The sequence below is a fragment of the Amblyomma maculatum genome, chromosome 1 (genome assembly GCF_055883805.1).
Source record: "Amblyomma maculatum isolate TAMU_Amacu chromosome 1, ASM5588380v1, whole genome shotgun sequence".
Lineage (NCBI taxonomy): Eukaryota > Metazoa > Arthropoda > Arachnida > Ixodida > Ixodidae > Amblyomma > Amblyomma maculatum.
The window spans coordinates 301,711,221-301,726,809 of record NC_139344.1 but is presented as its reverse complement, the minus strand read 5'-3'; the positions used below and the strand labels follow the sequence as shown (position 1 = coordinate 301,726,809).

General features: G+C 44.5%; 1 protein-coding gene across 5 annotated transcripts in view; it reads left to right on the top strand.

Moving 5' to 3' along the window:
- The window catches only part of LOC146206929 (solute carrier family 15 member 1-like), a 413,844-nt gene that overhangs the window by 17,745 nt on the left and 380,510 nt on the right, over positions 1 to 15,589 (top strand). For all 5 annotated transcript variants that reach the window (XM_084596447.1, XM_084596907.1, XM_084598780.1 and 2 more), the window contains one exon: positions 8,644 to 8,678. Coding sequence is in view for 3 of the 5 variants with exons in the window: in XM_084598780.1 (XP_084454906.1) it covers positions 8,644 to 8,678 (35 nt within the window). In the remaining 2 variants the exon portion in view is untranslated. The remainder of the gene's footprint in view (positions 1 to 8,643; positions 8,679 to 15,589) is intronic.

Below are 15,589 nucleotides of genomic sequence, written 5' to 3'. Positions count from 1 at the left end.
CTAGCACAGAACCGGGTTAAGTGGAGAAATATGGGAGAAGCCTTCGCCCTGCAGTGGGTATAGTCAGGCTGATGATGATGATGATATACGGGAGTGCGAGGTGCCGATCCGGAGCTATATCGTCCACGCCATACCTCGAAAGTGAGACATTAAGAAAAGGGCTTCTGTTTAGGCGACGATGGAGGCCGTTTATGCGTAATCTGTGTTCACTATATCGTTTGACGCGAGAAGCCAGACTTCATGCACTGCATGGACAGGCTGCCCAGGCTAGCAGATTTCTGCGTGTAATTGAGGCAATCTGCGCACCGCAGTAGTAAACGTGACACTCAATGCGCTACCTTCTAAGTTAGAATGCTCCTATGCACTGAAAAGTTGGCTAATTTGTTTGCATGACAGGATCAATGCCCTGAAAGAACCTACTACAAAACACAGACCAGGGAGTAACGCATGAAACAGTGCACGTGAGCAAGCCGACGGCGCTCACACTTGTTTTATTGCATTAACAAATGATTTTCGCATAACATAAACGCGTTCTCCAAGGTAATGCGTCCCCAAAACTGTCGTAATGTAGTTATAATTATACTGCAGCCATGCACAGTGCAACGGTAGCACGCAAAAGCTACGTGTGTGCTGGCCGCTCCATGCTTTCGCACCGCGTGCAGCAGAAAAAACACGCCCGGCAAGGAGCAAGAGCTGACTGCAGCGCCGCTAGTTCTCGCGACCGCCACTTGGGACACTCTCCTCCGATGGGCGGTATACAAGGTATACAAAATACAATTCCATGAAATACAATTCCATGCCTTGCGTAGTCTGGTGTTTCATTATAGAGCCTTATTATGATTAATACCATATAAACATTTCAATGACTGGCTTCAAGATAAATTAGTATAAATAAAAACCAGTAAGCCGTTTCCCAAATCAGCTGACAGAGATGTTTGCACCAAGGTGTCTTCAATTTTGCATAATTTTTGGCTTTATAACTTGCTCTATTTTCAGGTGCTCATTGGCTGAGGCATAAAGCAGACACTATGTGTCTACGAAGCCTTCAACTGTTGACTGGTCGAGGCATATGATTGGATGCGAGGTGTTTACAAGGGTCCGACTATTCAAAACTGCAGTCATATCTAGTCGCTAGGAGGTTAGCTACTAAGATTTTAACGAATACAAAAAGCCTTCCTGCCATTCTGGGTTCAACGCCGTAAATAAATTCTTCCTATTGATGGCTCTAAGCACAGAAAAAAGGCAGCCATTGATACTAAATTTCCAGGCACTAGGTACAAGTTATTCTGTTGGGGTCAATTTAATTCAGTTTATTTCTTCTAGAGATGCAATCAGTTCTGGAGTGGCAATGCGGGTGAAAACTACTACTTGACTAGGCATGTGCACCAAATTTACACCTAAATTTTGAAGTCCTCCTAATAAACCACAAAATGAAAAGCTGACATAAAGAAAGGCTAAGTCTACAGAAGAGTAAGCAATGTATGCAGACCACAATGAATAGAGACAAAATACAGAAGCAGATCCTTAAGAAACTACATGCAGGCAGTACAAAATAAAACAAAACTACACAACTAAAGCCTATATCACCTAATGGGACAGCATCACATTCCTGAAAAATAAAGGCAGCCTTGCACTAATCGATATTTTACCAGATGTTTGCAAGACATGAATGAAAACTCTAATACCCTAACTATGTGCCAATATTTGTTGCCGAATATTTTCCCTGTACAGGAGGAAATGAGTAAAATATAAAAAAAAAAGAAAGGGGGAGAGGTCAGCCAGTAGAAGTATAACCTTTGCCTACGCATAATGTTCTGCACTCACTTTGGCGGCAATCATTGCAACCAGAGGACCGGGCACGACTGGCAGCAAGTTCGTTTTACCACTCAGAAAACATGTTATGGGTGACAAGCCTTTGGAGGATACAGTAGCTGTGCATTGTGGTTACTGCAAGCAAACCTGTCATCTCAAGCAGAACTTGCAAATACATATTTCCAGGATGAAACCATAATGCCATAGAATAAGATGAAATATTAAGCCGTTTAAGTGTGTGTGCAGCATGCATACGTGTGTGTTCTCTCATCGCTTTGCAGTAATATTTCCAGCTTACTGGAAAGTAAAAATAGTAAGGGTGTGTGTAACGGTGATTCTCTTTCCAAAAGCACAAGGCAAAAGAGAACATCGCTAGTTATGTGTTTACCTTCAATACCTCAAACTTTCAGAAGTGATGTTGGTTGCGGACTAATAACATCTTTAGCCTAATATAGCTTCTTTCATTGTTAGTTTGCTTTTCGAAGAACAAAATAAATATAATATCAACAAGCATCAGAAACTTGGAAAAGATCAAGTTGAAGATAGGCGAAATAACTCCGAGGAAAAAGAAAGACAATGGTGGCTTGCATCTTTTACTGGCATCCTGTGTTGTGTCTTGAAGTTTGCCTCTTTTAAGTTATTGATCTACCAAAAACTCCATTTAGTATTATCCCGACTATGCATTTTTGTCTGTGTTCAGTTCCCACAGTAAATGGGTAATTATCAGCAAAACACACTTTTGGGCGAAGGTATGGAGTGGGTAACTATACAGTGTGTATTGCAAGTGTACATACACAATGCTTCCTGTACCTTGTCCTGTCATCATCTTGGGTAAATTTTAAAGGGCTTGATCCGATTGAGCTGCAGGGATAGCTGGCGGAAAAACAAGATGAAACTGCATGAAGACACAAGGAGAACAACAAAAATTGCTACCTAGCACAATGACATTTATTCTTTCCTACTGTCCTTGTCCTTTAGCAGTGTTTTTGCCAGCTTCGCAAGACAAATTTTAATATGTTGTGTAAACTATTGAGAGCAGGTTAAGCCTACAAATGTTTTACTTCTGTTTCATGAAACACAGTATTGTAATTATCTTGCATACTTTCCAGAGAGGAATGTTCTTCTTGAATTGCACAGTTTAAAAACACGCAGCCTGGCTGTTTGTGTCATTATTATAACTAAAAAAAGAAATAAGTTCACATAGAGAGCTATGCCTCATTAACATACACCCTTTTAATATGGACATGCACAACTCATATTACGAACATGTTTTCTGCAGATGAAACTTTCAGCGCATTCACACTTCATTAACAAGGAAGTTTTCTGTTTGGACAATGAACGAGAGCCTATTAGGGCCCTGTGACCCATGCATGTTTTTTAAATACCCACAGCAATGGATATAGACAAAACTGCCACTGGGATATAGCGAGGTTTTTATTATAGAGTGTGAGGGATTTTAAGGTTCTTAGTATTTGAGTAGGAAAGTAAGACTGAATCACATATGGCTGCTACTCTGTGAAACTTTCATCATACCGTTCATTGCACTGTGCATAATATTTTTGTGAACCCATGAACTGTGAGGCACATTGGGTCCTTCTCACAATCTCTGGTTGCCAAATCACTTCTTTTTCTTATGTTAAAATATTTAGCAGTAAGTCACTATTGCAAGGCTTGGCAGCTCATTTTGCAGTCATTGCACAAAACGGATTAAATTGCCCGCTTAGATTGTAACGACTCTGTTATAACATTATATGTATGCTTTCCTGCAATGCTAAGGCAACACTCTGCATAGGTGTAAACTAGAGCAGAGAATCTGTGAATGCAAGCAGCAAATTGAATCCAAACAGGAAAGGAATGAATTCAAATTAATTTACATGTGACCTCAGTGTCAACAAGTCGGATGCTATATTTATGCTTCAAGGCTTTCAGAATGAATCAACATCAGTATTTTGGAGCCAACAACGATGTGATAACCTTAACACGGGATGAAAAGTTAACGTAATCTTTGCGAATGTGGTATGAGATCATGTGCAGGTATTATCCTGCGGTGGCCATACAACAAGTGTGAGCTGATATGTGTACCAGAAAACCCAGTCGATCACTTTGCAAGGTGCAAAAAAATTAGGGATGAGACAAATGCAACAAGGACTAAATAAATCTGTCATGCATCCTACACTATCGGAAAATATAATTCTTCGCGTATGCCCCCCATCAATATAACTCCGCAGGCAAGCAATAAAGGTATTCGCAGCAAAATGAAAGCTGCAAATAGGCACGGCCATGTGCATATGACATCTGATTGTGATGGCGTCGAAAATACCTTAATTGGTGCACCTTACCAAAGAAATGCAGCTTAATAGCTACTGGATACCAATAAAACGGAGTTGGCATGTAGTGTGTGGAGAGTAGAGCCGTCAAAGCAGAAAGTACGGGACCCAACGTGTGCAACTCATAACAGCATCATATCAGTATAAAGCCTACATCATATCATTTGTTTAAGGAGTTGTACAATGAAATTAACTCACCCGAGATATGGATGAAGAAAGTAGACTGTATTCACAATAATTTCCTAAATGTTGTTTGCTTTTTTTAACCAAATATGTTTTTAGCTCAACCTGCTTACGTACACCAGTGTCCATGTCTAGAGTCACAATTCCATATGGTTTGACTTTTTTCATAAGCGTAACCTCCCGCCATACTACATTTTTGGCATCGCGTCAAAATATTTTTTTTTGAGAAATACCTGATGTGATAACACGTTCAGCCCATCACATGCAGGAGTTCAGTTGACCGACATTGCACAGACACTTATTGCAGACACAGGTGCACATAGCCAGCAGGAAATAAAAATAAATCAACAGGAAGGTACTCTCCAAGTGACAGCTGCCGTGAAAGTACACAGATATTTTCATAGTACCCATGTCAGCACAAAGCGCAAACCGAAGACAGCTTAGCAGCTAACGTCGTTTTGCGTGCCTACAATGTCGGAGGCCTCGGCGCACGCCCAGCATTTTTCAAGCATATAGTAAACATACGAACCGCGATCAACAATGGTGGTTGACGGATACGTCGCGGAAACAACGTCGTGCGCTCGTTTCTCTCGCGATCGCTGCAGCCAGCGGAACGGGTGCAACTAGATGTAAGGCGCCAATTTCAGCGTTGGGAAAATAGAGTGTGTGACGAACTTCGCAAACGCGGACAGTGGTCTTCCTTGCTAGCAGGCACTCGCTCAAATCGTCAACACTTTCGCAACACATGCACGAGCAATTTTTAATGCGCTGTGGAGCAGATTCGTGCGCAGGATAATCACCGTGAACAGCTGCTAGTGTCCGTCGCCCGTGAAGATCCTCGCGGGTATCAGAAACACTTGCGATAATCACAAACAGCTCCAAATAAACACTTTGTGACACCGGTACTGCGTACACTTCGTCGGTTAGAAGATGACTCTTGTCAGCTCAGCGCAGATGACAGTTGCACTTGTGATTACTATTATGAAAGAAAAATTGTGCAGTGCTTGCAACTGTCTCTTCATGAGGGAGAACACCTTCGCTACACCACACTGGGATAGGGAATACAGATGACAGTTGCGCAGATAATCCCAGACTTGGAGGGAAATGTTCACAGTCGATAAGAACACTAGCATTAGCTACGCGTGCTAAGCATTATTGGTTTCCCTTCGCACCGCTGGCGACCATGTTGCCTGGCGAGATCGAGGAGGAGGAGCTGGAGACGCCACTTATAGGACAGCCAATAGCTGCAAACCGGTCGTTCTGCGGATGGTGTGGATCCGGTCGTGCGGGCAAAAAGTTGAGATTGAGTCAACTTTTCTCCGAACGATGGATGTGGGAGTGTGCTGGTCCCTGCGGACCGGGGTCACAAAATCGGCGCACATTTACGTTGAGTCATCGCGAAGGAAGCACGCGCGTGGCGTCGCCTAGAGGGTTCCAAAATGATGGAGAAATGACTCCTTTTCCTCGCCAGAAGGGCGCGTAGCCTTGCGTTCATCGGCGTCACCCCCTACTCATCACTCGGCGGCGATGGTGACTCACCCGGCCGGAGAAGCAACCGGATTTTTCAAGAAGTTTTGGCCGAAGCTTTTATTAAATGACGCGCATCTCGGCGAGAGGAATAGTGAAAGTTACATGTATGTGCGCGCTTGTCTTGCCGCATTGTGACAGACACGGCGTGCCCTATGTATTGAGGTCGCGTCGCTTCGACAGGCTAGCCAGTGGTACAGCCAGCCAGCCAGCCATTGTTAGAGCCAGTGTTGCTGCGAGTTAGCAAGTGCTACTGCACGGCTCCCAGGGACAACGTTCGGCAAGCCCATCGATCTGCTAGTAAGCGGCGCTCATCGTGACCCTCCAAACGTTGGTCTGCGACAGTGCCCGGTGAACAATTTTTTGTTTGTTTGCTCTGACTCTACCGCGTATTGTTCAGTGTTTTGAAGCATCTGTGCTTGTCATTAGATCCTTTCTGGTTGCATGCTTTGCATTGCCTTTCTGTGAACCTCCTGCCTGTGTATTCTTATTAGTGTGAATTCCTCTGTATATTCTCTTGCTGTGCATAAAGGTTATCTTGTTTGTTAACTAAGACTACGACCCTTTCCTGGCTGGAACCAGCGAAAGCTGGGGACCAAACGGCCACCCCTTTTGACAGTACAGGTAGCTGACTTCCGGCTGAGCTTTCCACCCAAGTCGAGGGCATCTCTTTTGAGATCGGGAAAGCTACCCCTGCACACTCCAAGGGTGTCTGGGAGTGTGGGCTCCAATACTGGCGTGTCGTTAATAAACTGTTATTAACGGGTGACAACCGGTCGTCGATGTGCGCCCGCACGCGTGCAGAACCGACCGAAAAATGAACATACAACGACCTTTAGGCGGTACGTGTGTCTGCTGAAGTAGGAGGATGATAGATGAAAGCAACATATCATTTTCACCTTTAGAAACGATGTGGAGCGCAGAATTTTCACGTTGTAGCCTGAAAAACGACCACGTATAGCAATACATGGCACCGCGGCTGGTGCTTAAAAGGACGGAAGTCTTGTCAAAAACTTGAAGATGGATATCCATACCGTTGGCTAATTAGTGTATTTTGATGAGAATGGTGTGAATACCGCCTGTGATAAACACGATGTTTTGCGGCAACATCGCCGTTTTTAAGGGTAACGTGATAGGAACACACTGCGATTGATTTGCTGGATGAAATATTATAGTTACAAACATGACCACATTTTCTTATATTGAATGCGCACTTATGCGTGCGTAATAGTGTAATGGGACACATACTCGCAGATGTTTATGCTTTCTTGATAAGGTAGAATTTTCTGTTTTAAAGCATCTTCTGCCGCATCTTACTGCAGTTGTAATATCTCAACCAAATACCCTCGCCCTAGTACAGGAGAGCTTCGCGTACTGCTGGGACCGTTTGCTGTGGCTTGTGAGGCTGCACTCTGCCTTGATTTTGCTGTTCAATTAGCACACTTCCGTATTCTTGCCCTTATAGCGGATGTTCATATACTACTATTAGGTTTTTACCGAAAGCGCACGTTTGTCGATGGCAGAACTCTTATAGAACAACCGAGGTGTGTGTATTTGGCAGAAACATCCTCCTCGGAACAGGCTGCAGGATGCGCACGACTGGCCCCATCAATGGTTTTGTCTTTCGCGCGTTGTATTATCACTGTTGTAGTCCCTAAAAAGGTAACCTTTTTTACTAAACAAATTTTTAAACCAAGGTGTCCATTTCATGACTGCTACCCGGAGGCAAATACGCGAATTCTTTGTTACCTAACTGATGACGGCTGCTTTTTTGATGATTTGTTCATTTTCTTGGTGCTGACTTTTCTTTGTTACTTTTTCTTTTTAGCGATATTTGTGATCTGTGTATGTTTTGCTTGTAATCTTGACATGTACACTAAAAACAAAATTGGTGATTTTTGTCTTAGATGCTAATGTACAGGCATGCTTTGCATGCTGCTGCCTTTTACGGGCCCCAGGCACCCTCAAGCTGTTTCTCAACAGCTTTTGCGTCTGGGGACCCCCAACGACATGTTGAAAATAGATGATCATGATGATGATGATTCATTCGTACAAGTGTCGCTGGTGCAAAGCGCATGCTTAGCTTGAATAGAAACACGTTACATGTCTGTCCTGAGATTTTGTATGCAATAGTAAACAATGTTGCGTTTTATTGCTTGGCATGTAAGGCCTAGAGACATGCATCTCGAGGGCACAACGTACGCTGCAAGTCGATAGCCCTTCGTTAAAGTATTGCACTCACTGCACCAAATCACACGTAAAACCAGCCCTCGCCTCGAGTAGGTGACCCCTTTCCGCAAGACTAGAGAAACGAAACAGGCCCCGACAGAGAGAAAAAACGGCAAGAGGACACCAAGCAGACGACGCGCACTCGTGAACATGAAATATCCAGATGGCTTTTCTCTCGCATATGAATTTTATTTTAAGTGAGTGACCTAGAAAAAGAGACAAGCTAGAATATCCGACAGTGCTGGGTTTTCCAACATGCCCAGCTTTCCCGGACCATTCCTTGCCTAAGTGTGGATGAGTTTCTTTTTTATTGCACAGAAGCAAGACTTCCTTCTCGAGGCATACGTGCGTGATGTGAACGATGGATCTCCATAGTACTACGTTTTTCAGACGGATTTGTTGCGGTTCCCTTAAAGAACAGAGAACACTTTTTCTCTGTTGAGGAAAAAGATGTCGATGGACGAATTGCGCTTGTGGTGACACGAATCGGAGATAACTTCTTTTTTCCACAGAGTAAGGGTAGATCAGCTCCTCGCTCTAAAAGAAACGCTTTGTCTGTTTGCAGACTGCGCCCTGCTGGCCCGTTCGGACTCGGTGAAGGTAAGTGCATGAGACTGAAATCAAAGAAATAGCTGAAGTAGCCTTCGTTTCTTATCTCCAAGCCAGTTCCTACTTTGGCGTTCCGTTGCTGAGCAGCCCAATGACCTGGTTTCGAATACCGACCGGGTTTCGATGGAGGCGCACAAGTATCGCTAGGAGCGAAATATTTTGATTACGTGCAAATATAATCATCCGCAAAGGCAAAACCATTCGAAGCGAGCCGCTGCTGGGGATTCTGTTGGAGTAAACGGGAAAAACCTCCGAGATAGATAAATAGATAATTATTGGCATCCGTTTTGAACGGGATGATAAAAAGTGTTACCTAGCTCGTACTACATTGATTGCTCAATACTTTTAATCAACTGATTATTTGCGCTGCCCGATCCAAAACTACTGTCTTGACTTTTTCTACCAATAAACCACCAACTATTTTATAATTCAGCACGCCATGACTGCTCCAGTGCTTCTTGAATCTCTGCTCTGGTGGTTGAATTGTCTCACATTCTATAATGAATATCGTTTCCGTGCTTTGCATGCAGCATCAAATGTCATCTGTGCTGTCAAACGTTTCCCAGTAGCATTTCGTCCTGAAGCACGCAGCCTTGGTCTCGAACAGTGAAGCACTAATGTCAAAACTAATTTCCCTTTGAATTTCAGCTCTAGCCGCCCTATAAAGCTCTATCGTCGGTTTGTCCGGTATTCTCCTTTGCCAATGGATATTTTCTGGGTTCGCACTTTTTGTTTCAAGGTGGATTTTGTATCGCTTTCTTCCTTATGACATTTATTTTTATTTGCAAGCAATCCACTTCTCCTCAATGTCGTATCAATACTTCACCGGTACAAGTACCCGAAAATCTTTGCCACCTAGCGCTTCTCACACATTTGCCTCAACCGTTCTTCCTAACGCCCTTTACTTTTTGCCTCCCTCGCTTCGAACGTCGCCCATTCCGTATAACCTTGAACTGCTTCATTAGTAGCGGCTCTTTGTGCCCCCAAAGCAAGTCTGCCGAGTGTCCTCTGAGATGACTATAAAACCTGGTTAAATGCAACCTCAGCTTCTTCATGATCCTTAATTAGTGAACAGTCAACACTTTCAATGTGTTCAAGGAATAATCCAGCATTCCGTGTTTTTTTAATGAGCCAGTATACTTAACCTGGTCAGCACAGTGATCCAAATGAATAAAAAGAAGGGTAGTGATCGGTTAAATCGGCCTCTATGTAGGTAGTGGTTACTAGGTTGGATAAGGCGGGATGTATAAGTGAGCTTGAACTACCGCTTTATACGAAAGACGTGGCTGTTCTCTGCCGCAGTTTTTCGTCCAGAGATATAGCCAGCCCTTTTCTTTCTTGAGCGTTCCTATTGAGAAGTTTTTCATGGTCGTTTTCTTCGAAGCTACCTCTGTCCAGCCGTGCCCTGTGAGCCTTTTCTAAGAAGTCGTTTTCTTTAGTGCGGAAAATGAACCGAGCAATGACGTTCTGCCCTGACTATGCAGGTACCCGATGAACAATATTAAAAACGGCAGTGCCAACAGGACAGCTTATTTTCGCTCCAATAGACGCCACAATTGCAGCGCAGTCCTACCGTTGGGTGCATGGAACACCCTTGATTTCAAAATTGTTGATTCTTGAATACTGGTCCTGATTTTCGATGCGATTTTTTAGCAGTTCATTCTCCAGTTTAAGGGCTTTGTTAGTGGCCAGGAGTTCAACTTGATTGCTCTCAAGTTTCTCGACCGTATCATTAAATAGTGTGAGGCTAGCATCCATGTCAGAAAATTCCTTATCCAATCCATTTACATCCAGTCTAGAGTCCTGAAGCTTGACAGTGACTTTTGCGACTAGTTGGTTAACTGGTTCACTCATCTTTGCCTGAAACACAGCCTCCGATTAATTAACGTAGAAAGACGGGCTAGTTGGCCTTGATAAGTAGAGTGCATATTTTGGCAGCGTAAAATTAAGACAGGACTAAAGAAGAAAGACAAGGGACAAACGCTGAACTTCAACTGATAGTTTAATGGACGTAACATCAATATATACAAAAATGTTTCAACGCCATCACTTGAGCGCATGCTCCCAAACCTTCGCCTCTGCATTATCGAACAAATTAGAGCCTCCATCACCTATGGCCACGTGTCATTCTCCTCTTTAAAAATTCCAGCTCTGGTTGACAGCACAACCGAGCTACTGCTAACACAATTATCACCTTGATTGTGAATCTCAAGGGCCTCAAATATCTCCCTGCTCAACTGCTGCTTGAAGCTGCGCAGCACACGTGTGTCGCTCAACGCAGGGGTGCATGATGGACTGGTGGGGCTAGGGCAACGGCTGCAGTGCAAGGCTAAATGACTCCTCTTTACAAGGGATCCTACTGCTCTTCGGTGCTCTCGCAATCTGTCGTTTATGCACCTGCCTGTCTGTCCGACGTAGGTTTTCCCACATGACAGAGGAATCATGTAGACTAATCCCGTTATAGAGGGGACGAAGCAGGTCTCATGCTTCTTCGTGCATGCATCAATGCCACTCTTTTGCCCATTCACTTTAGGGCAAAGCCGCGACAACTTTTCAGGAGCATAGAAGACGACAGGGACGCCGCACTTCCCTGCAACCTTCTTCAGACGGTGGGAGAAACCATGAATGTAAGAAACGGCAACAGGCCTTGTTTCCTGGCGTCTGGATTGTTGTGATCGCCCTCGTTCCTCACTCTCCACTTCCCGCAACAGCTTATTCGCTACCGAAGCCAGGAGTTCATTCGGGTAGCCAGCGGCTTTCAGGCGTTCGATCTGGCCCTGCACGCTGATGGTCATAAAGTGTGCACACGACTTTGCGAGAGCAGCACGTAGAGAATTAACAACGATCCCTCTTTTTACCTATCAGTTGAAGTTCAGCGTTTGTCCCTTGTCTTTCTTTAGTCCTGTCTTAATTTTACGCTGCCAAAATATGCACTCTACAGCCTCCGAATTCTCTCTTTTTTTTTACAGTTCGGCATTGGTTGGGGTTGTGAAAAAGGTAAACACCAAGTACACAGTGACGCAAATTGAGATAGCCGCAGCAGTGGTTGCAGGTCAAAGTTGTCGAATGAGTGTGAGTAACCTGGGGGAACAATGAAAGATACTTAGCGATAGGTTCGATGACCGCAACCACTGCTGCAAGGAAGCTTGGGGACTTGAGATGGCGCCTTTAAGGCTGCAAGCAGAACAGTCGCGCAGACACTTCAGTGAAGGCACGATTGTGGAAGATGACACCTCGATGATAAGTGAACAGCCATACTTCGCTGACACAGCAGCTTTATGGGTTACCAGGATTAGAGTATACTGCCGCCCTGGGTCATTCATTTTCAAGCAAGTAAATCTTAAACTGATTCCACCCACCTAATTTCCTACCACCCCCTGCTACGCTTCGACTCCCTTGGAATCCAGTTTGTTACCCTCAGCGACCATTGCTTATCCTCTCTTCGTACTGCATGTCTTGCCCATGTCGCCTTCTTGATTTTCACTAGAATGTGAGTAACCCGAGTTGTTTCTCTGACCCACTCTGCGCGCTTCCTATATCTTAACGTTATTTTCCGTTCCATAGCTCTCTGCGTTGCCCTCAGCTTAAGCAGAACCTTTTTCGTTAGACTCCACGTTTCAGCCCCATAGGTGAGGACAGACAGGTTAGATGCAACTGTTATACAATTTCCTCTTTAGCGATACCGATCAGCTGCTAGTCATAATCTGCGAAAACTTGCCAAATTCGTTCCATTCTAATCTTATCCTCCTGGTTATTTCTCTTTAATTGTCCGGATCTGCGGTTACTACCTGTCCTAAGTAGACATATTCGCCTGCCACTTCCAGTATTTCGCTACTGCTGTTCCTTCCCGAGGCTGTGTAACATAACCTTAGTCGTTTGCATAATGAAATGCTGGACAGATGTATATAAAACCTCGTTCTTTCCACTAGCGATCAATGAGTGGAACAGACTGCCAGCTGGCATCACTGAGTGCTGCACGAAAAATTTATTTTGGGCTTTTTTATTAGATCTGTGACGTGGCGCGCAGTTTTCTTGCATGTGTTTTCTTCATCAGTTTGTTGTTGAGTCTTTTCATCGCTTTATTCGTCGCGCAGGTGTCCCATTTCGATGCATGTTTTTCTTTCTGCATTATCACTTGTGTTATTTTCTTTATTTTTATGGCATTTCTATCAATGTGTTTTGTCTCCCCCCCCCCCCCCCCCCCCCTTGCAATAATGCTTTCGGGCGCTGAAGGAGTCTGTAATAAATAAATAAATAATTTATAAGCCTAACTTACTGCTTTTTTTTTCTAGGTCATCAATCATTCTTTGCAATTTATCCCCTGAGTTACTTCGCTGAGGTATTCCTAACTGATCCCATTGTAAGTCTCTGAATACTTCCTCTAAGTAAGCGGTGAATAATACTGGGGAGATGGTCTCCTTGCCTAATTAATTAGGACTTTATTACTTTCTTTATGCAGAACTATATGGTTGCTGGGCAGCCACTATAGACATCTTCCCGCACTTTCGCGTTCGGCTCATATACACTCTGATTTCACAATTCCTGTGTGACTGCGGAAGTTTCGAGTGAGTGATATGCTTTTTTGTAATCAATGAATGCTATTTATATATAGGGGCTGGTTATATTCAGAGCATCTTTCTCTCCTACATTCCTCCAATTGACCCGGTTCTGTGCTAGCTGAATCCACTTGACCTCTGCGAACGTCTTAACCTCATCCACCCATCTCATTTGCCCCCTGCTACGCTTTCCTTCCCTTGGAGTCCAATTTGTTACCCTCGGGAGTCCTCTCCTCGCACTACGGACAGGTAGCAGAAAATGTGGACGGCTTGTGCCATAGAGCATCTCGTGAGGAATAGTATAAAGGGTTATCGGATCCTGCTTGCATCACACATTGCAGCTTTGTTGAGATGGTACCAACGAGCTTTCGTGCCGTTTGGAAATCCGAAAGTTTGATTCACTTCCCCACCAAAAAGAACCACATTTCTGCTCAGCTTAATCACTTTCTTTTGGTTACACTAACGTCGCTAAGGAATTTGGCGTTAACCTCAACATTTTAATAGTTGTTTGCTCCATGGGTATTTTTCGCTCACGGCCAACGACGGCCGCTTTTCTGCGGGGTCTCTAACGTAGTCGCGGTGGGAGCAGCCCGCGAGTTCGTCAATCAGTGCCGCCATATTTGCAGAGCGGCTTTGTGACTAAAGCTGCTGATCCTTTTTAATTACTAATTTATCGCTAGCTGGTACTGCTTGTCAGATTTAAGTAAGGTCTCTTGGAGAGCGCTGCCTCGGCCTTTCTCTCATGCAGAAGGGATCCTTTCGTGCAGTTGATTTGTTCGAGCACAAAGCGTCTATTACCGCCGCTATATACACGTTGAAACAACGGCACATATGCCCAGTGCCATAAAAGCAAATTGAATCTCTCTTTCGGCAACTGCGCTTCGTTTTGTGAAATGTCATTTGGTAGTAAACTGCACATGGAAGTAATGTTTCCCAGCAGCATATCACGTTTCCTCTTTGGCACCGTTTTATTAACAGCGGGATAACACTTTAGCGGCAGTATTTGCAGTATCTTGACACAGTATCAATAATTCACCAGAGTCCTTCAGTTGAGCTCTAAAAATTATTTTAGAGCTAAACTTGCGGCGGCTGTATGGAACCCGCATATAAAAAACATATCCTACAACTCAAGCGCGTGCAAAGAAAAGCAAAGACATACCTTCTATGCTAAAGAGCACAGGCATCGCCTCCTCGAGAAAGATGTCTGCTGTATGCACCGAAAACCTGCTGCCCTTACCTTTCCCTTTTTCTCCTTTCCACTTGAAGTGGTATCTAACGATCCTTACGGCGCCCGCCTGCAAAACGCATTTGCGCATGCGCTTTCTGAACAGCCGTTACCGCTTCGACACCGCACCACTCCAACCCCCTTTGCAGAGATAGGGGCGTATCTGGCGCCATCTCTCTACGACCGCACGCAACTGAAGGCACACTGGCTCCATGGGTAAGCGAGCGATGCCGCAGGCATCTTTCTAGAGGAGGCAATGGCACTGGATACACACTTTAGAATCACGAAGGATTATACCCCTGTCAGACGAGCAAGTTTAGTGTCACTTTCAACGAGTGAGACTCGCCTTTAATGTCATTCGCATCGTGTCACACAATGAACTTCAATGACACTCGCTGCTGAGCACACTCGGTGCGAAGTGAGTTTGGCGAACTCACTACACTTGGTCCTGCAGGCGAGTGTGTAGACTCGACACCAGGGCATCCGCATATTATTTATATATTGTTTAAGAATTACAATGTTCTGAAAATTTTATCCTAATTTCATGAGCGTTTATTTTAATATGGACAAGATTTAAGCTGTCGCCAACTAGAAACGATGCGTACACTTGAATAGCTACCCTCGCTCTCAGTGCTTGCGAGGCGAAGGCGTTCGTCTGCAGCTGGTGCACTTCGATGGTATGCGGTATCTCAAGCGGCATCAATGAAGTTGCAGTTATTTGTAACTTAACTTCTAGAAAGTCGTCACCTGACACGACAGCATTTCGCTCAAGCGGCAGCCGGAGGCAGCACCACGCTTTTCCTCTCGCAAGCCGCCAGCGCCAAGCAGCACCTTTACGGCGCGTCCGCTGCGCTGCTGTCACCGGCGTCAAAAACGTGTTCGAGAACTTGTTTTTCTCGTAAATAATAATCTCTACAGTAAAGAAAAGCAGAAAATGAATCCTTCTTGGCGATCTTTGACCCGCACCGAGTCGCTAGTAGCAGTAATAGCTGCGATACAAGCAAATTTCTGCTCACAACTTTATATCCATCGCCGGCGGCGGCGTGACGCAGCTCACCGCTCCTAAGTCTTTGAATTGAACCGCACCTTTCTCTTATTATCAACAGACAGTAAGGTTGACA